At 38.5% G+C, this 21,349-nt stretch overlaps 1 protein-coding gene across 2 annotated transcripts; it reads left to right on the top strand.

Annotated features, from left to right (window-relative positions):
* Positions 1-363: 363 nt before the first annotated feature.
* On the top strand, positions 364-18,979 carry LOC149940817 (uncharacterized). Of its 2 annotated transcripts, none has more exons than XM_090178655.1 (10): positions 364-643; positions 2,015-2,510; positions 4,250-4,631; positions 6,135-6,390; positions 6,466-6,724; positions 8,805-9,001; positions 12,172-12,300; positions 17,030-17,150; positions 17,280-17,623; positions 17,743-18,979. In XM_090178655.1, the coding sequence occupies exons 2-10, from the start codon at positions 2,021-2,023 to the stop codon at positions 18,100-18,102; spliced, it is 2,538 nt and encodes an 845-aa protein (XP_090034781.1). In that variant the 5' UTR covers positions 364-643; positions 2,015-2,020; the 3' UTR covers positions 18,103-18,979. The 2 variants fall into 2 exon arrangements, with proteins under 2 accessions (XP_090034781.1, XP_090034782.1); XM_090178656.1 differs by lacking the exon at positions 364-643 and adding an exon at positions 977-1,108.
* The last annotated feature ends 2,370 nt before the right edge of the window (positions 18,980-21,349 follow it).

The following is a 21,349-nucleotide window of genomic DNA, read 5'->3' as shown; positions in this document are numbered from 1 at the left end:
TAAGTAAAATAAAAAGGAAACAAACAAAACTTGAGGAAGACAATAAAATCACCCCAAAAAAAAGAGAAAAAGGACCGTTTGAAGAGAAACAGGACTAATATAAATACTAATAACAAATTAAATTCGAATAATTTTCCACTGTTTGATCCGCTTCGAAACGGAAAGAAACGCGACTTTGAGTGTCGCTCGAAGTGAGTCGAGGGCGATGACGGCGGAGTCATGGTAACCCTTATCAAGTACGCCAAAGCCAGATTAAAACCGTATTTGTTCATCGATGTGCCGATTCGAACTTTGAGACTACTGATAACTTTGGAACAGTCCCATCCTAGGAAAAATAGGTAAGAACAAAGGGCCACCAGGCAAATGGCGGCGCATGCCTAATGCGCAAAAGTAGAGGACAGCGAGAGGAGGGAAGACGAGTAGGACCCGGCGCCAATCCACGTCAGAACGGTTCGCAGCTACCAAGGGTGCCATCAGAAGACGAAACGCCCGATTTGAGAAGGACAGTAAGACTTCGCCATCACGACAGCGGGGTTAAGCGAGGTTTCCGAGTGTCTTTTCTCGAAGGTAAAGGAACTGGACGAGATCCGGAGGACACGATCTAACCAGGAGCGCAGCGCCGAAGATATAACAATCTCTTGTAGTAAGTCTCGATGATTTTGTCTCGCTTAACAAGGGTGAATTTTCGCAGATATGATAGTGCGGTATCTACGAGCCTCACTCTGTGTCGCGGGAAAGATTAGGACCCCTTGGGCAATAATGTTTACTATACACAGCAGCGCCTTATGGTCACTCGCGAAACGGGGCGCGGAGTCTAATTTTTAATCAGCTTTACAGATACCCAAAGATCTTATCTTGGAACTCTCGGAGCTGGCTTATCCCGAATTTATCAAAAAAGCTATAAGTTAACTAGTCTAGTTGATATTTAGTATTTAGCATTCGCGAGAGACTCGTTATACGGCAGATTAAAAGTCGAAACACGCCATTCAGATCGATTCCTAAAAAATGCTCGAGGGACTTAATAACTCGGAGTGTAAGAGTGACCAGTCCACTAGCGGGACATTATCTATACCGCGGGTTCCATGGACGAAACTAAAGTTACAATGTGGTATGTACTTAGCTCTAATGTTTCAAAAGACTCAGTTTTGTTTCCATCGAATACAGTATAGATAAGTGAGGTATAGTTGAGCCGCCATTTTGTCTCCTCGACTTGTCTTCTCGGGCGTCTCGCCTAGGCCTTTACTCGATCGAAAAAAACGCGTCAAACGGCAGCCATTTTGAGAAAGTGCTAGGATGAAGCGTTGATGACTCGCGGCTCATTAACGCTTCGTTAAAATTAATTTGTTTTGATGAAAAAGCAATTATAGTTTCGAAATAAAAACAGACTTGACACTGAAGTAATAGTAGCCGCGTAAATATTTCCCAAATATATTAAAACCTTTACTTTAGAATCGCCCATTGCCATCAGCAATTGGTGTAGATGAATTGGAAACAAAACAACAAAGACACGTTAGAGTATACATACAATAAAAACGCGCCTGTTTCTGCCGCAGCAAGAGTACCAGGGGGTCGTTCCTTTTTAAAATTCACCGACTGCGGAAAAAACGAACAATTGTCGTGGAATTAATAAGCGTACACTCCATGTATATAGTTTTAAAATAATACATAAATGTATATTTAAGCCAGAATGTTATACTTTATGTGCCTCGTCGTGCACGTACAAACGCGTGTGCCGTTGGTGACTAAAAGAATGGACCTCGAAATAGAGTTTTGGGAATGGGTCTCTCTATTTAACGTAAGAATGCAACACCTAAGCATCATATCATCATAATAGATAACAAGATCTTTATATTTTTGGGACGGAACAGTTTTTTATTTTCCACTAGCTGACCACTACCATTGAGCAGTGGCAGCCGCCTAAGTAATCGTACAGTTGCACCGGTTGTGAAACATTCCTATTACAAGCATAATGTAGCCTTCAGTAACCCATTTGCTTTATTTAAAATCTTGACAGGTATCAATGGAGGGGAAAACCTGGCACGAGCCTCAACAGCAAACCGAGACGAAAGCGACCGTGGATCAAAAAGAGAACGGTCAAGTGAGAGAGAGTGTGGAGATGACCGCTGGGGATTCCTCGCCGGGAAGAGACTTAAACCAGGCTGTGAAAGTGGAAATGGACACGCCAACTTCCCCGCCCTTGAACGAGCAATCTGGTCACGGTCACGATGAACAATTGCAGTACGAGCACGCCCAACAAGTGCAAATGGAGGAACAAGAGTATCAGGAAAGAATCAGACACGAGCAGCGCCAACAACAGGTCACCGGCATGCCCCAATCCGTTTTGGTCAGTCCTATGTCCAGTAACGCTATACAAATACACCACCAAGAACACATCATGGAGGGACATCATCACGAGGAGCAAGGACATTACGCCATCCTCTTACCGAATCCAATGGCTTCAGGGCCGGAAAGCCCGATTGGACCTCAACCACCGTATGTAGTTGAAGCTGGTAAGAATATTTATATATATATTTAATAATAATCATCAGCTAGGAGGGTGGTAGAAAGCCCTTCATGCCACGCGAGCCAACAGCTCCCTACACTTACTATTAATATTACTATTTATATACATATAATTATATATATATATATTTATATGAATTGAATTGAATTGAATTGAATTATGTTTAACGTGCAACAAAACAGTTTACAAACCAGCAAGTTGTTACACAGCGTACCACAATACAAAGAATATTTCGTCATACATGTAAATTCATTACAAAAACAAAAAATTAAATTATAATTACAATTATTAGGTTTTTGTAACATCGTGTTTTTTGTGGGTACAACTACAAGAACTAAAATAAATTATTTTTAAAATTAAATACACTTTTAAAATAAATACAGTTATACAGTATATATAATTAAAAATAAAACCGTTGTCGTATGTATTACAGCATTTTAAGACACAATCTTTATATTTTTTGATACGATTTTCAAACTATTGAAAAAGTCGATGGATTGTGCGTGTTTATTAGAATTTTCCATTATTCGTTTTAGAGATCGAGGGCAATTTTTTGTTAGGTAAAACAAGTTTATCTGCCTTTGAGTTCTGGTAGAGCAGTTTAACGCTATGAATGACAAAAGCTCCTGGCACATTATTTTATAATTTAAAATAATATATTTATATTTATATATATATATACATATATTTATATATTTATATATTTATACATATATTTATATACATATAATTATATATATTTTCATATATAAAATATATTAAAATCTTAGTAACTTCATGAAACAGATTACGTTACAATGAGATTATTAACAAGGCAACATTTATAAGAAAGGATTTAGCTTATTTTATTAATAAAAAGCAACTCTCAATTATTTTTAGATTAATACTCATCCCTGCAATACAGTGCCAACCCTTTTACAGGCGCTAGTAGGCCAATAATAGACCAGTTTATTAATTAGATTAAGCGAATAATTTAACCTGTTTTAGAAATTTAAATGACACTTTGGCACCCAAAATATCCGTGATTTATAGCAAGAAAAACAAACCCAAATCAAAGTAGGCTTATCTAGAGGCAGTAAATCCGTTAATGACCGACATAAAAAGTAAGAAAAATATTAGAAGGAAGACCGCTAAATTAATACTTTGAAGTTGGAGATATTTAACTCGCGTTTGATTTCCCGTTAATCGATAAAACGTCCTACAACGAACGCATCTTTGAGGTCTCAAATTATTAAAAATCAAAATTTGATAAACGTTCCGCAACTTATAATGGAATCAAAATTGACAAAAATAAAAGGTTTTATATAATTTAAACCCGCGAAAAAAAAATCACGACAGGGTTGCCAAAAAACCGGCTTTTTTAAAAATTTAAAATCGAGTATGGCTGTAACCGATGGTTTAAGCCGGTTAAAACCATTAATAAAAAATGCTAAAATTTCTTATTTCGAAAATGTTAAAATTGCCCGATTTCAAGATTACGTTTTTGCGAGTGACAGTACCTTTAAATTGTGAGGTATAGCAGACTTATTTACCTGCTTTTACACCCTAACATGGCAGCGTATTTTCACGCGCAAAATTGATTTTAAGATCCCCTAATTGCTTATATCTAGCTGTCATTACTTACGACAAAAAGTGAAGGTTAAGTTTTAGTTTTTTCAATATTTCTAATTCATTTCTCAATATTTTTTTTAATAAAAAAAGTGGTTTTAAATTTATGATCGTCAGTGGTCGGAGTAAACCTGGAGGATGGCGTCGGAGAAAGGGGAGGGAAGGAAGCGCTGTTGGCCCCCGGGGACGCCGAAGCCGAAGATGAACACGCGGCGAGGGACGAAGAGACGAGCGCCGCCGTGAGCACCATCAGCAACCTAAAGAGTTTGAGCCCTTCGCTGAACGAGGCGCTCCCTGGTGGCGGGCAACAGCGACACGACGTTCCGCCGGAGGAGGAAGGGGAGGACCGAGGCGACCAGCTCGAGTACACCCCCTTGAACGCGGTCGGCGCCCAGGCCATGGTCAGTCCATACACGAACATGCCGCCCGTAGCGTACAGCGTCTCCGGGAGCCCAGGAAGCAACTACTGCTCCTCGTCCACCGCCGCATCCTATCAAAGGTAGGACACTTTTATCTCTCTCTCTCTCTCGACTAATTACATAGCCTCGCTCTCAATTACCAGTTTGTGATAGAATGTCAATATCTCGCCACACTTTCGACTAAATATTTCAATTCTAAATTGCCGCGTCAAATTGCCCCGAGTCAGTCTTATCTTGAATGAAAATTATTTTACGAATCGAGTCGTACCTAATTACCTTTTCTGGTTTTGTTCAAATATTACTATATCGTACCCGGGGTACTTATGGCAATTAAACTCGTCCTAGGCCAAGGGCGATACCGGTTAAAATTGTTCCCAAAATTAGGGAATAATGGGGATAATGTTTCAAAGTTTACTAGTTTTTATTTTGGTCTCGAGTTTCAACGCTTAAGAATTTCGTCTTAATCTTATCTCGCCAACTGGCTATAAATTATCTTTAGGCATCGTTTAAATAACTTTCTAAAACGGGAAAATGTGTGTATTCGTTCGCGAAACAAATATATTAAAAATTGAAAGTATACCTCAACCCCTCGATATAGTTTTAGCGATATCCGATCTGACTGATATTAACATCACGTAGGCGCATTGTTTAACGGTTCGTACGCGATGCACCCCTTTGGGGCATGAACCGAAGAGTGGTATAACTTACGCGCCACCCTATCAATATCACGCCTATATAGAGAATCGTCCTAAGAGGCGAGAATAACCTAATCTATACGGCTTTTTTATTAGCGAGATATCCGTTGGTTGCGCGCATGATTTATACATATGGAATACCCTCCCCGCGTTATTTTAATGGTGGAAAAATTGATAACGTTCCAAATTTATTTCCCCCCTCCCGTTATCCCCCTGTCTTTATATAGTCTCTCGTTTGCCCCCCCCCCCCCCTACCCATCACAACATTGTTATCGGTTTCTATGTTTTTCTCTATCAATTCCATGTTTTCAAAACGCTTTTTTTCCCATTGAAAAGTATAAAAATATTTAAGAGAACTTTTTGGTTTTATCGCGAATCGTAACGTGGACGAATTTGCGTAACGCCTATGCAGGTCTGGAGCCCACTATTTCAGATTGATCCCGCCAGATAAAGGCGATCTGTAACAGCGAAATAAATCTTCTCTATACTTGGAAAGTGTGGGTGTTGATGCTGACTTATAAAATATTCGAAATGCTTACATTTTCCGTAGATTCGCATTTCGGTTATATTTTATTCTACCTAGATTTTAAACGTTTATTATTATTTTCTAAGACACCTTCAGTGAGTGTGAAAACATGTAGTAATGTTTTCACAGTATGCTAGTGTGATCGGAAATAATTTTAGCATTTTTAATGCTACATTTCAAACTATATTTCGGTGAATTACTTCTACCAGAACTATTTGCACATTTTTAACCTACATAATTTAATACACGTATGTTTAAGTAGTAAAACTTGCAATATTAATTATCTATAAGCCCAATGATTTTAAAATCAAGCGGATGATGTATTTATGTATTATATATTTTGCGTTTTTCTCGGTAAAAAGAGAATACTTGTACCATTCCCCGAGTGCTTTGGCTCAGAGTTACGAGAGCGTCCAGAATTTGATGCCATCGGCTTCCCTGCAACACGGGGGACCCGGTACCGCCACCTACTCCTTACCGGGATCCGCGGTCGTCACCATGTTACAGTACAATTCGCAGCAAGTGCCCAGCGGGGCCCTGTCCCCCATTTGGGCCGGTCAAAACCAAGTCCAAGGGCATCACTTGGATCTTCAAGGGCATCACATCTATCAGCAATGCGTACGTACCATTTCTGAATCTAACGTTCGCTGTCGAAAATTCTAACGGCGGTACGCTTTTTTGGCGACACTGCAGGGAGGCGGATCACCGTACGGCATGACCATAGCGTCGCCGATGATGTCCGGAGCGTCGGCGAGCGGAATCGGATCGGCCTCGTCCGCCGCTTCCAACTCGCTCGTCGGCCTCGCTTCTCCCACCGAGGCCGAACTCTCGCGGGCCAACGGCGGCTTCTACTCCAACAACTACTTGAGAACCGATTCCTGGACGCCCAATTACCAAGACAATTCCGTCCAGCTTATGAGCTATCAACAGGACATTCAAGGCAGACGAAACGGTAGTTAACTAATAATTACATCCACCATTCTTGTAGATAATTAATTCCTAATATTTTTACCTTATTCTGGATAAGCCTATACGATTTTACTGTAGGATATTATCAGGTTTCGAGTTCATCCATAAACCAAATAAACAGATAAAATATATTATTAAAATCGTACCCTTATTAAACGCGATAAATTAAATTTTAATTAGATATAAATAAATAATTAGACCTATTAAAGTAAAGCGAAAATTCCATTTTATTCAGTTACATTCTGTAACAGTTTTAAATAAAGATAACACTAATAATAATAATATTAATATTAATAATACAAATTTCACCCAAACGTATGGCTCACGAACGCAACGCAATTCGTTTTTGGAAATAAAGCAAAAAATTAATTCGCGTTTCTTGATGGGACGAAAATGCATCGTTCCGAGTTCGCCGGGGTCACAACTCTCCGTGTAATAGTAAAGAAAAGACCGCACGCGCACCCCGCCTTCTACCGCGCGTTGCTAATAAATACAGGGCAGACCCGGCAAACGTGGAAGATGATGAGAAATCGTCTTTCCGGCCGCGACCACGCAACTCACTTTAGCGCGGGCCTCAAAAGGATTGAGCCGCGGCCGGCGCGCGAGAAGCCGAACGCTCCATTATTTCGGTTGCACGCGCTTTTAGGCGAGAATGTGGCGGGTCGTTTCTGAACGGGAACCTCCCACGATATATAATCCCGGGACGTAATTGCCCGAATCGATCATCGGAATCGGACAAAACGATTTCGAGACGGAGAATTCAAACCGTAGCACTAATAAGAGGCTGGACGTCGGTGAAGTCTGCTCCGAGGAAACCCGTACGAAGGAAGGATGAACGGGAAAGCTTATGGTCGCGTTTTCTCGATGGGCGGCCGCCGCTCGTGACTCTTTAAGGGGGGGTATTTTGATAAGAAAATAGTGTTCTTGGGATCGCCACTGTGTAATTTAACAATCATACTTTTTTTTAAAAGTATTATAACTACAAAGAGAAGTTTAAGAACCGCTTTTATTCCAACTTCTCTTCTATGAGTGATAACCGTTTCATATTTCGCAATTTACGGGTTTAACATCGCATTAGGCGCGCCAATTTTACACCTGTTTGCTATTAAAGTCTCGGGGATACGTTTTAAATCAATTTTTTCGAGCACCCTTTGTGGAATTTTATTTCGATCCGAAAAGATGACGACATTATTTCTCACAGCTAGAGCTCGGATAACGGATAAATTAGCCCCCAAAATTTCGATTATTCATAATCATTTCGGGTGGCTGTTTAATTATGGATATTATTCGCGGTTATAAATCGATTTAATATCCAAAAATTAAGATTTTATTCGGATAATCTTCGGTTATGGATAAAAACAAAACGGATATTTCTTATCCAAATCCCGTGCTCTACTCATAATGATTTTAGGTGCTTATTGTTGCTATATACCCCAGTCTACTGTAGCGTTTTCCCATTTTAATTATTCAAGTATAAGTTCTAAATCCTTACTCGTTTAATTTTTAGTGAAACAAAGATATCTTATTGATTGTTCATATTACAATTATAATATTGCTATTATTTTGAAATATACCCTCCTCAAGTAGGTGGTATCTTCCCATTGCGCCGAATCCCATTCGACCGAATTCCCATTAGACCGAATGCCGCCAATGTTTTTGATGAAATGAGCCCAAAGGCGGGTTTTGTATTTTTCTAATCGACCGACGCAATATTCACAATTGAGCGACCGTAAAAAAATAGTTTTTCTTTCTACTCCTTTTGATTTTTTTATGGAAGAGTTTTAATATATTTTTAACTCTGTTGTAGGTTAGGTTAGGTTACGTTAGGTAACACTGCATGCTGTTCTGACAGATGCTGAAACGGATAAAACTGAATCCTAAATCCTCCAAAGTGCGGCTTTTTCGGTCGAATGGGATTCGGCGCAATGGAACAGATTGAAGTAGTTTACCTTAGCTAATTGTTATAAATCGACCTTCTGGCAATAGCTATGAAGTTAGTGTTTGCCAGTTATTAAGGGGTGTATCCTTTGATTTAATTGTTGGTATGATGTGGCTGGTTGCAGAAGAAAGCGAATATTTCCCGACAACGTTGCAGAGGAGCAACGCCAGCCCCGAATGCGCGAGCTGCGGCCGAGCCACGACTCCTCATTGGAGAAAGGACGGCTCCGGGAATTTCCTGTGCAACGCTTGCGGATTGATGAAAGACAATGGAGAAATTAACAGGACCATTCAAAGGCCACATCGAAGGGTTGTTAATAACGTAAGTGACATTTTTTGATATTTCGGGATACAACGAAACTCCTCAAACTCACAAGGAGAGTACCCCAGGTGTTTATTGCTGATTTGGTTCCAAGTCGGGCGTAATGCACACCTTTATAAGGCATGAAATTTCCCAAAAGGAGACGTTGCACTTACCCATTCGATTTGCTATGGCAACCGAAAATGTTTTTTACCACTTAAAACAAAAAATTCTACATTTAAAAAAGCATGGGATTTTCTCGGTTTTACACCTATAAAAATTTAAAAAAAATTAAAATCACGAAATGGATAATTAAGACCACATTTAGATTGATTTCTTCAAGTTTGGGTAAGTTCGAACATTTTTGGGGTAAAATTGTAACAATTTTGGGGTAAAATAAGGAAAAAATCTTATTTATTTAAGTGGTCAAAAACATTTTCGGTTGCCATGGAATATCGAATGGGTAGTGCAACGTCTCCTTTTGGGAAATTTCATAATTCATATAGGTCTACATCACGCCCGACTTTGAACCAAATCGACAATAAATACCTCGTGTACTCTCCTACATGTCAGTGTTGTTCTATCTTTCATAATGGAATTTAAAGTCGCTCGCTGACTTATTCTTGCGGTGGTGCCTAGCTGATTATAACAAGTCCAAATAATAGTATATCAAATTAAGACAATTAATACTGCCATTTTAATTATTATTTTTATTTTTATTTTGTTTGACAGAAAAAGTTAGCTACATAAAATTTCAGGCCCACCCATTGAGCACCGCTTGTGCCGGGTAGGCCAAATGTTTAGTTTAATATAACATGTGTATTTAAAAATAGGTAATCATTAGTTTAGTTGAGTGAATCTGTTAAAATTAGTATAGGTTCATAGTTATAATAATTTATACAATAGAACATCAATTAACTGAATTTTATCAAGAATATTTTTTTAAGTAAAGCAGTCGAGTTAGTGTCTACTGTTTGTAACTTAGGGATATTATAGATTTGGGCACCTTAATAGTTAATTTGTCTTTAACCAATTGATTTTGTTAATCTAATTGTTAAAATAATATAAAATTCTTTGAAGGATATTAAATGTTATACTGGTATTTAGTATCAAATTTAAATCGGTTTTCAGTATTGGAATTTCGGGTTTTAAAAAATTCAATAATTAAACCATCAACTTATTATCTTCGAAAAACAATTACGGTTTAAGCCTGCCAAGTTCAAATTTTAATTGAAAAAAATATATACCCTTTATCAGTCGTGGTACTTTATCGGATATTTTTAGCTCTAGCCAAATTCCGATCCTCGATATATTACACCAACGTTATCGCGGGCTAACGTTAGAAAAAATTCTCGAAATTAGTCCCAATTAAATAGCGTACCATCGTTCCAAAACCCGGTACAAATTAAAAGCAAAAAGAAAGGTAAAAATTCCGAACGGACAATATATTCTCGCTAGTTGACATTTACAATTTCGGAGTTAATACAATAAAAATAAAATGAAACAAGGGCAGGTGTAAGAAAGCGATGGGAACCCCTCCAAAAATTCGATACAAATAAGCTGGAACATGGGCCAAAATTCGCACGCCCTAAAAACGAGAAAGAAGAGTGAAAATAATCCAGTCGCGATTTACGATTTGGGACTCGCTCGTAAATCTTCGCAGCGTGCCCGAATTTAGCCGCTGCTGGGATGGACACAAATTACGCTCGATTCCAGACCTACAGCGACTTAAATGCCCGACTAAATTGGCCTGATTGGGGTAATACCCGGGTGCCGTAATGGGGTATCGACTTCACCCTCTCTCGCCTTCGGTAGGAGTATAGGGTGACGCTGGACTCGGTAGCGTGTCACCGCGTCGGAGGGCCCACAAAAAGAGGCCCACGCAAAATGTGTCGTCCGAAATTCTCCGACTCGAATAAAATTCCAAGGCGAAGGGCATAAAACGACAACCATCAGCCCCAGATTGATTTAACATCGTGTACTCCACCCGCCTCAACGTACATATATATATATCCATATATATATACCGCGTGCGTGAAGAGAAAAAATATCTAATAAAAATGTCTCGGACGATTTGAGAAGGGCCTAATTAGAAGAGAAGGTTCCTCCGCCATCGAAATTACCTGCGTATTTCAACCCGCACCTTGTTACATCGGTACAACTCCGAATTTAGTCAAGGAGTAATGCACTCTGATGGGCCATATTTAGCTTCGGGCTGGTCTAAAAATCGGTACAAGTTTTTTGCGAAAGACTGTCGAGACGCCCGATGGAAATTTACATGAACGAATGTTTGTTAGTTTATAGCATTTTGTTTCTAAGCAACGTTGGAACGTTAAAAGTCTGGAATTCCAAAGTTCAGACGTTAAGATTAGACGTTTGCTTTTGGTAATTTTAAAGGATTTCTTAAATTGTTTGATTTTTCTAAAAGTATATATCTTAAGTGGTGTTTTAATTTGTTAATATAATTGGTACAGAGTCTAGGTGGACAAAATGAAATGATATTGTTTAGAACTACTACGAAGTGTTGCTAAAAGTCCGACTTTAAATCCTTAAACGCTTTTATATAGAAATTTTTAATAGAACAAGGGAGAATAAGGGAAATCTTATTTTACGAGCCGGCGGTGCTTAAAAGACATTTCTTTCCGTCAAAGTGTCAAAGGACAAGACAGTCGCGACCCTAAAACGCTTCCCATGGTATACGTATAAACACGGAGTATCCCCGGGCTTCAACTTCGACTATAAATCCATCACGAAGTGATATTTCAGTGGCCTCGAACGAGTGAATCCCGCACCAGCGTCGTTGCGATTGAGATTGGGAAACTAGCGACTCGCGAAAACTTTTCCCAAAATCGCGCCCTTGCGTAAAATACTTAAAGGGATATTCGTAGATAACCGCGGGCAAGGCCTAAAGTTTATTATTTAAAAAGCCACAAAAATAACTCGAGCTAGTTGGCGTAACGCGAGCGCTTATGAAAAGGGTGTAAAATCTGCTCAAAAACGCGAACCGTAAAACGTTGCGATTCTATCGAGCATTTAGGAGCGTTATTTAAATACTCGAAAGGATTGCACGTTCGCCGATTTAATGGGTTATAAGCGCGTTAAATTTTTCTAATGCCGTTTTTTTTTAAATCGTAGAAAAATGAAGATAGTTTTTAAGCGCATTAACCGATAACTTTCGTTTTAAATCGCAGCAAAATGCCAATAGAAGACAAGGACTGACGTGTTCAAACTGCGAGACGGCCTCGACCACGTTATGGCGGCGGAATAACCAGGGGGAACCCGTGTGCAACGCCTGCGGATTGTACTTCAAACTTCATAATGTAAGTGTACAATATCGAGCATTCGCGATAGAAGAGTCAAGTCGACGGACCGTAAATGTCCTCTGAGACTTCACGTCAATTGTTAAAATAACAATCGTAAACTATCATTATAAGGCTAGTACGTAATTCTAGGTTTGATAAAATCGAAGTGAGCATTATGTAAAAGATAGTTTACAATAGAGAACGAGCGGCCCGGCCAGTGTGGACGATATAATGAGGAGCTCCCGCCAGTTACGCGTAGCGCGGTTTGCGGAACGCGAGATTATAGACTTCAATGTCTGCTCATTCATTCAACTTTCCCAAATATACCGGTAAATGGCCGGTCAAACACCGAGTTGTCGATCAAGCTAACTACGATAAAATATCCCGTTTAAGATATGACTTTTCGCATCAACAAAACCAAATATACGCGTTGTTAAATTGTCATTTCCAATTAGTAGAGGCGACCAATTCTTTTCAGGAACATCGGACTTTTACAATCTTATTCGATTTTTATTTGAAAAATAGTTTACAACCCAAAAAAAAAATTAATTAAACTTAAATATTGATTATTGGGTATTTTCAACGAGTTTTATTATCGTAGTAGTTATTTCTGGAGTACTAACTAAAATTAATAAATAAATGTGATCTCCATTTTAAGAAATCTGTGGCACTTTTTAAGGCTTAGCATTATAATTTTATATATATATATATATATATATATATATATATATATATATATATATATATATATATATATATATATAAATATATATATATATATATATTTGATTTATTGCACAGACATATTCCTTGATTAAAAATCAAACTTCTATAACGTTTAGCATATTGGTGAATACCACTACAGTTACCAATATAAATGGTAAAACATTATCAAATCTAATTACCATAAAATGACTGCGAACAAGATAGTTCGTGTCAATCCCGCCTCCGACCATATAAATTCGGTTGAAAATCGGTGAAACAAAATGGCGTTATACGCGAGTAGCGTCGTGATTGTGAAAAAGCTAAATTTACACGCGTGTACGTAATATGAATCCCGTAACCGGTAGGCCGAAAAACGTAACCATCATTGTTTTCGATGTCCCCGATAAGGAACTATTATCATTTTCTCGGTTTCTTACACCGGCCACTTTTCGAGAAGCGCAAAAAAATATAAAAAATGACCCCCCTTCGTACCGGAGAAGGTAGCCATTACCACGGGATAATCACGCGCCCAATTTGGAGGGCCTACCGAATTACAGCCCCGGGGGACACCCAACGCGGGCTTCCTCAAATTTTCCACACGACTAAAGGCCACTACCGGAGACTGTAACGTCGTCCATATTCATAGCCGTACAAGTCCTTACCTTCCCAATCCTAGATAATGAACGGTTACGCGTAGACTTTACCACGCGTTTAGTTTACCGAGACGCGGATGCGTTTAAGCCTTAATTACTATCTTAGCAATCCACCCTCGTCGTACTCTGGGTGGGAATGGCGTTTTCTTGGCTATACTCTCGCCAGTTGATGTGTAAATTAGAAGGGCATTAACAAACAGGGCAGTCGTAAAAACCAACAAGCGTTTAGCGCTAATCTTGATTTATTGTTATATAAACCGCGGAGTCAAAGGGTCGACGAAAAACGTAAAGTTTACCGACTCGTTGACAAAAAAAGGGGCTTAATAAGCTCGGAAATATTACTGCACCGACGCTTTCGTTATCTTTATTAACGTTACGCTTGATTTTAACCCGACTACAACGCGAGCCTAATATGCTAATGATTTAGTTTCGAATGGCTGGTTTAGGTATTGTTTTATTTGAGGGGAAGTTCTTAAATTAATGGTAATTATGAAGGGCAAGGATTGTAGGCTTAGTTATTTAATACCGACGATAAATATAAACGGACATTGACGAATTGTTAACCTACTGTGGAGGAATGGATATCGTAACTATAAAGTTACGTCCATTTAGTAATTATAAAACAATTCAATATCTCAATTTTAATCAGTATTGAACTAAACATTAAAATTGAAGTTTGATTTCTTATCCCATGATAACTAACAGGTGCTTAAGTAAATAAAACAGCATAAACCAATAACATATATTACTAAAAACGTACTACAAATAAAGTGTTCAATTAGTGTTACGTAATTACGTAGACCTGTTAATAACGAAAGTAAATTGATAATTTGGAACTACGTATAGACAATAAAACTCATGGGTAAATTAAATAAAATATGCAAAGAAATTTAAAATGTAGATAATTTTACTACACGTATGATTTTATTACTTTTATAAGAAATATGATGAGCCACCATTTAAAAATTAAAAAAAATCAAACAAATTATTTTATTTAAAATTGATTAAATAGTTTCCAAATTCAAAGAATCATAATTGGAATTTCTTAACCTCCATAGTCAAGATTATCAATAGCGCGATTAACAAAGCAACTATCGGTTGTTTAAAGCTTCTAAATTATTTTAAATTATTATTGAAGTATTAAAGTTTTAAATAAATACCAATAGATAGATCACAATTTTACTATTTTACAACATTTGAATACTATTTTAAGAAATATAATTTATTTTTAAAGATTAATTTATCAGATAAACCTACCTACGTATTTCGCATTCTAGAAAATGATCTCTATTAAAACCAGAATAATCCATTAATAATCTATTAAAATTTGTGAATGAAAAAAATGAATGAAGTTTATAAAATATATAACCGTCATTTGGCGAAATCCGTAACAAAAGCAAGTTGCAGTTGCTAAAGAAAACGCAAAACTCGGTAGCAATAACCAAGAAATACTTGTATACGTAAAATCGCAGAAGGCGATAAAATCTGAGACATATCCAACCCATTAGTCAGTCCGAAAACAAACACTAGATCGTTCTCGATGAAAACGGTAGCTCGTTCTGGGAACAATAACGAGTAGTGTCTTTCCCCCTGAAGCTTCATTTTTTTTCTTTAAATAAAGATGATAGATTACAAGTTTATCGTTTGATGCGGGCTGGAGAAAGAAAGTGACTGAATTTGGGAGCTTGATACGTAATGACGTTTCAGAGTCTTCGCGTAATTCTCAGAAAAGAGGCATCCTTCTTTTCAGCTGTTTAAACAACATCAAAGCTTCCAATTTTTACTCAACCTACTTATTTAAAAATAACTGAAATTATACGCGACGATTAAAAGTACAATGGTACCCCCGGTGCGACCGAGGACGAGGTAATGGTATAGCGGCCAATACGGGAGAAGAATTCCCGAAGGCCTATACACTCGGGTCGTTGATGGTTACGGATCTATCGTAATTGAGTCATTTCCTTTAGCAGAAGAAAAAATCTCTCCGACTCAAAATGCAACCGGATAGTAATTACGCGCTTGGGAAATGGCTCAAACAACTGTGACTATATTACTTTGTCGCGTACCAATTTGGAACCTTCTATTCTTACAAAATCGTTTGTTTGTCGTTGTAATAGCAGAAGTATAACATATACCTCTTACGATAGAAGTACCCATTTTAGATGTAAAAATTAATCACGTATACCGTCTCAAGAGCGATTTTCCTACTTATTTACGGATCATAAATGTATTTGGCCCATGAAATAGTTTTAGAATATCATGATATTAATGAATTTCGCCACATTGTTTTATCTTCCATAAACATATTTCCAAAAATCAGCAAAAGTTCATCTTTTAAGCGAATAACAGTATCAGTATTCGCGACCGAAACGAGTCTAGGTGGCGTAACGGTGCTATAGTTTCTAAGATTTGGCGCCTATGGTGTAGCGTCTGCTACCGACCAATTAAAAAGTTATTAAATATAAGCAAACGATGCAAAAATTATATTAAAATGCAAGTATTATTATTTATAAAGTCAAATTTACGAATGACGACGAGGAAAAAATAATAGCGTCTGCTTTAGCAGCTACCTATCTAACTTTCAATGTCGAACCAAAGACGGCGTAGCGATAATTTTCGGTGACGAATAAGATAATGAATTATTCTCTCGTATGAAATGACATACTTCTGTTAATAGTTTTACGAAGATATTTAATGACGTAGTAGACTAAAATATAGTAAGTAAGGCGACGAGTTACAAAAGCGGTAGATATCAATTGAGCATAGGCTTATCTAAAATTATAAATTTATTAACTATATAGCGGTGCTAATAAATTTAACACATAAAAGAAGTTAAATTAAAAAATTGCAAAATTACTATTAATAAAGTTACAGTAATTACTCATACTCGGGTATAGATGCGGGATATAGGTAATATTTTTGTAAATAGACAAAGCCAGTACGTTGAAATATAAACACAGTTAGTATAGTAAACAGGATAAACCCAAACTATATAATTATGGTATAGTAACTATTGGAACAATACAATAACACTTCAGGGCCAAGATGAATAGTTCATCTCAACTTTACGGCTAATTTTCCCGACACAAATTTCCCCCTCGTCCACTTTTCCTTTTCAACAACGAGGTATACGCAAATATTTGGAAATAATGATAGGTCAACCATACTTGACTGTAATGACAGCTATTACGACATCAGTCAACGACAATTCTAGTTTAATTTAGTTAAAACTTTAAAGCTCTTTTTCCCCGCTGCGAGTTAAATGGAAAATACACGGGGATTAACTAAAGAGGGAGCACCCAACAATTAACTTTTCTTTAGATTTTTTAATGTCTTTCGTCTCGCTGCTATAAAATGTATTTATTCTTTTTTGCTCCTTCGCGAAAAAGGTACCGCGACCTCCGAGCATGAAGAAAGAAGGCATCCAAACCCGAAAGAGAAAACCCAAGAGCAACGCTGCCGCCGCCGCCGCCGCTGCAACCGCCGCCAAATCTGGGAAATTAACATCTGGTAAGTAGTATTGTTAAGACAGTGAGAGAGAGCGAAATGATGAAATCGGGGGAATGATCAGAAACCCCCCCCCCCGAGTGACACGCCCATTAAAAGATCTTTCTAAAATCGTTTTAAAAACAATTAAAGGAAAGTCATCGAATACGTCGTCGTCATCCTCCGTTGTGGCTAATAACATGCTAGCGTACCAGCAATCGAGCGTCGTACCGTCGCGTTTAATGGATTCCTCAGTTGTCGGATCGATGTTGGGTGGTCCGGCTTACGGCACGCATCACGTCGCCAGTTCCAGCGACCTTCATCGTCACCTTCAACAGCGTCGAAGTCACACTCCGGCTTCTGGGAGCCCGGCCAGCAACGCGAGCGGAAACATCATGATGCACGGACATTCTCAAAGTCCCGATCAAGTCGGAGACGCCCGGTCCATCTCCTCTCCCGTCACCCCGACTTCTGCTATGCTGAATCGAAACTTGCAAGTAAGTATGGTTCGGAATGGTGCTCGATTAACAGTTATTTGGTCGCGGCTCCGCGCTGTTACGAACCCATTCTGCAATACAGTTATTACGTCTAATCTAATCTCATCGTATCTCCACAGTCTATCTTACACGACGACGGATTGGTGCACCAATCCAATGGCTCGGGAATCCATCGAAGTGTCCTGTACCATACCGGAGAAGCGGGTGGAGGAATGCATCCCATATCGCATTCCCAAATGCACCACTCGGGCCTAATGCACTCTCCCTTGGAATCGGTCATCACTTCGGTTCAATCCACCATCGGATCGCCAGTGTCCGTCCTCCAACAACATTCTTCATCGGGCAACCACGGAATGCTTTCCGGAATCGGAACAGGGGTCATCGAATCCACAGGACGCATTGTCAGTCCCAACCAGAATCACAACGACCATCACCACCACCATTCTTCGCCATCCATGAACCATTCTCAACATCAGTAAAATCGCGAAACTCACAAAACGCCCCAAAAAAACTGTACAAAAAAAGCATCATTGGTACTACGCGAATGACCCGATAGGTGAAGCATAATAGAAAAACTGACCAGAATTTACGGCTCCCGGGGGATATACGATTAAAAACTGGGGAAAAATAATATAAACCTTTTAGTAGTAATTAATAAAACATTAAACGCGAGGTTTAATTACCAACCCCGGTAATAGTTGGACAGGTGATGGTCATGTAAATTAGCCACGCGGATTTAAATAATAAATGGTGTTAACGGAGAAACATTTGAGAAAACATTTTGAATTCGGTGAGAGAGTGCCTGGAGTCTTCTCGAGACGAAATATTGTTTCAATTTACCTTCATGATTACATACGTATATAATGACAATTTTTTTGTAGCGTCTCGATTAAAAGAAGGGCTTCGGTGAAAGTTTGCGAAATTAAAGACGAGACCTCTCAGAGCGAGATAAAATATTAACAAGCGTTATTTAATTACAGAGTCGGATAGTGGGACAAACATTAGCCGAGGTCACCTAATTAAACGGGACGTTTCTTACCATTATAATTAAACGATTTAAAATTGTAATTTTAACGCGGGCAATTAAATAAAAAATCTGTCTTTCTCATTGTCGGGGTGTTTTCTCTCGTAATTTTGGCCCTCATAATGAATGGTACCGGCCTCCCGCAGATTTACTATTACTACTACAATACGAGATGAAAACTGCGGGGATGGAAAATGTGAAAAAACGAGTTTCAGTCTAGTCGTTTAAATAGTATTTAAAATAATTTACTTTCGAAGACATTTATAAAAACTGTGGTGAAAGAATTTTTTTCGTTTGCATAATTTACTGTATATTTTATTGTACTCTTTTTTTAATGTCGTAAAATGAAATAAAAAATAATTGAAATAGCCCCGTCATTCATAATTCATACGATATTAACCGGGACTGGATTATTGTTATTCCGAAAGTAAATATTAAAATGCAGAAATAGCTTTATCAGTATCGCAAGGCTGTACTATACGACCTTCGTAAGCTAAAGGCTCCTTTTAAAATGATTTTCTTGCCATTTTATACGTCACTTTTAAATTGGTTGACAGCGAGAAGACATTGATCACCTAAGGGTCTTATCTATTCGTTTCTAACCGAGTGGCCATGACTCCGTCACTCTTGTCTGCTAAATGTCTAAGCCCAACGAGATTTTAATGCAAATTGGATCGAATTCTGTACGCTAATACGCTCTGAATCCAGGAATTTCGAGCGTTTTATCTCGAAACGAGGAGGGCGGCGGTTTATCGACGAATGTCGACACCAAGAGTTTATACCAAAATCCACGCTATAGCAGCCAAATCCCTCTTAGTCTTTATTAAAATAGGTGTTTGAAGTGATAGATATAATAGACCTAATCCAACATTCTTGTACGTATACAGGGGTGTTTCAAAAGGTGATGCAAAAATTTTAAGGAGTTTTAGGGGGTGAGTTGAGAAGTATGCCTGTTTTTTCCCATTTTCCTACGACGAGTTCAAAGAGCGCCAGAGAGCTTCAATGTGCAGCCTACTAGCCCCTGGAAGTAGGCTGCAACAAGCGCAAAACCAAGCAGCAGGGACTTTAAATACTGTTTAAGTTTACTTTTTTACGCTGGTTACCTCAATTTGTTTACAAAGTCCTTTTTTACCTATCACACGAACCCAAACCTTAATGTTCGCGTTTCCCTGCTGCTTGGTTTTGTTCTTGCTACAGCCTACTTCCAGGGGCTAGTAGGTCACACTTTGAAGCTCTCTGGCGCTCTTTTAACTCATCGTTGGAAAATGGGAATAAAACACGCATACTTCTCAACTCACCCCTACAACTCCTTAAAATTTTTGCATAACCTTTTGAAACACCCTGTATAATTAAAATCGTCGTTTTCCAATAGACAACGTTGTGACATCAATTCCCGTAAAACAATAATGCTGCCACATTCCTAAATAAGAGTCGGATAATTAAATAGATTCAAAAAATATAACTCAATTCGGAAAAATAAGGCATATGTAGATTCCACGCTGCAAATAAACGTAATGTAATCACTTAATAGAATAAGATTGAGGAGCAAGAGAGGACTATGCCACAACGTAGCGATAATATTACCATTGACAAATTGACAGGCGCATTTAAAACCAGTATAATTATATGTTCATTTCCATTTATACAAATACACGCTGTTGCGTAGGAATGAAACCATGATCGCCCAGCACGTCGCGTTTTCACTTCCCACAAAAGAACACGGTGCCGCGCCGCTAATAACAGGCTGGGAATATGCCACACAAAGCGACGAGCAACGTGCACGACAAGCCACTCTTCAAAAAAGGACACGACGATTTTCTAAGTGTAATTCTGTCTCCCCAACGATTCGCGATGAACACGCCCGACGTTATACCATCCGTGTAATTTAAATCGCGGTACCGGGAAACGAAACCCAAATCTTTTTAGCTTAACCACATGCCAAATTCTAATGAGACAAAACAAGCAACGTTGAACTACCATCGTCGAATGCTAAACTGACGGCGGGCCTGAGGATTGTCCAATTCCACTTAAATCCGTTATACGAGCAGGTGACGGGGACTACTGATAATACGTCATTTTAATTGAGGGGTTTTACGCTAATAGATAACACGCTGATAACTAACTCCGCAGCGCCCGAAAGGAGTGACGGAACACGCGATACCATAATCGTCTCTCTGATATTTATACACATTCAAATTGCTGAGAGGGATATCGTAGTCTTTTATCAGATAATTATCATCTTAATTACCGGGGGGATTTTCTCGTTAGCGAAAGCTTACGTCGTCCGCTTAAGCATTCGAACTCGCGGCTGGAGATCGCCGCTCTGTAGCCTTCGCCTCGCGATATCTCTTAAATACGCTCCCTTATCAATGAGCAGATTTTTCTTGGTCAAACATTGTTTCTGGGCCATTACAAAAGGAAACTATTATATCAAGGAACTGGGAAGACGGTTATTACGAATAGATATCAATTTCCAGAACTACGACAAACATCTGAAGAGATAAAAATATTGACTTTAATCCAATAGTCCGGCGCACGCCCCAAACGCTAAATTCGGAGAGATCTAGGAATACAGCTGGTCGAATCACACATTTACCTTCTTTGCTACTTTCTTTTTTACGGTTTCTTTTTATTCGTAGTTTTTTTCGAATTCACGAACAGATAAAGGTATTGGGATGAAAATATTTAAATGAAATTCAGTT

The sequence above is a fragment of the Leiobunum rupestre genome, chromosome 6 (assembly GCF_980474605.1).
Source record: "Leiobunum rupestre chromosome 6, qqLeiRupe1.1.hap1, whole genome shotgun sequence".
NCBI classification, from domain to species: Eukaryota; Metazoa; Arthropoda; class Arachnida; order Opiliones; family Sclerosomatidae; genus Leiobunum; species Leiobunum rupestre.
Note: the sequence above shows the minus strand (reverse complement) of the source record. Positions and strands in the feature narration are given on the sequence as shown.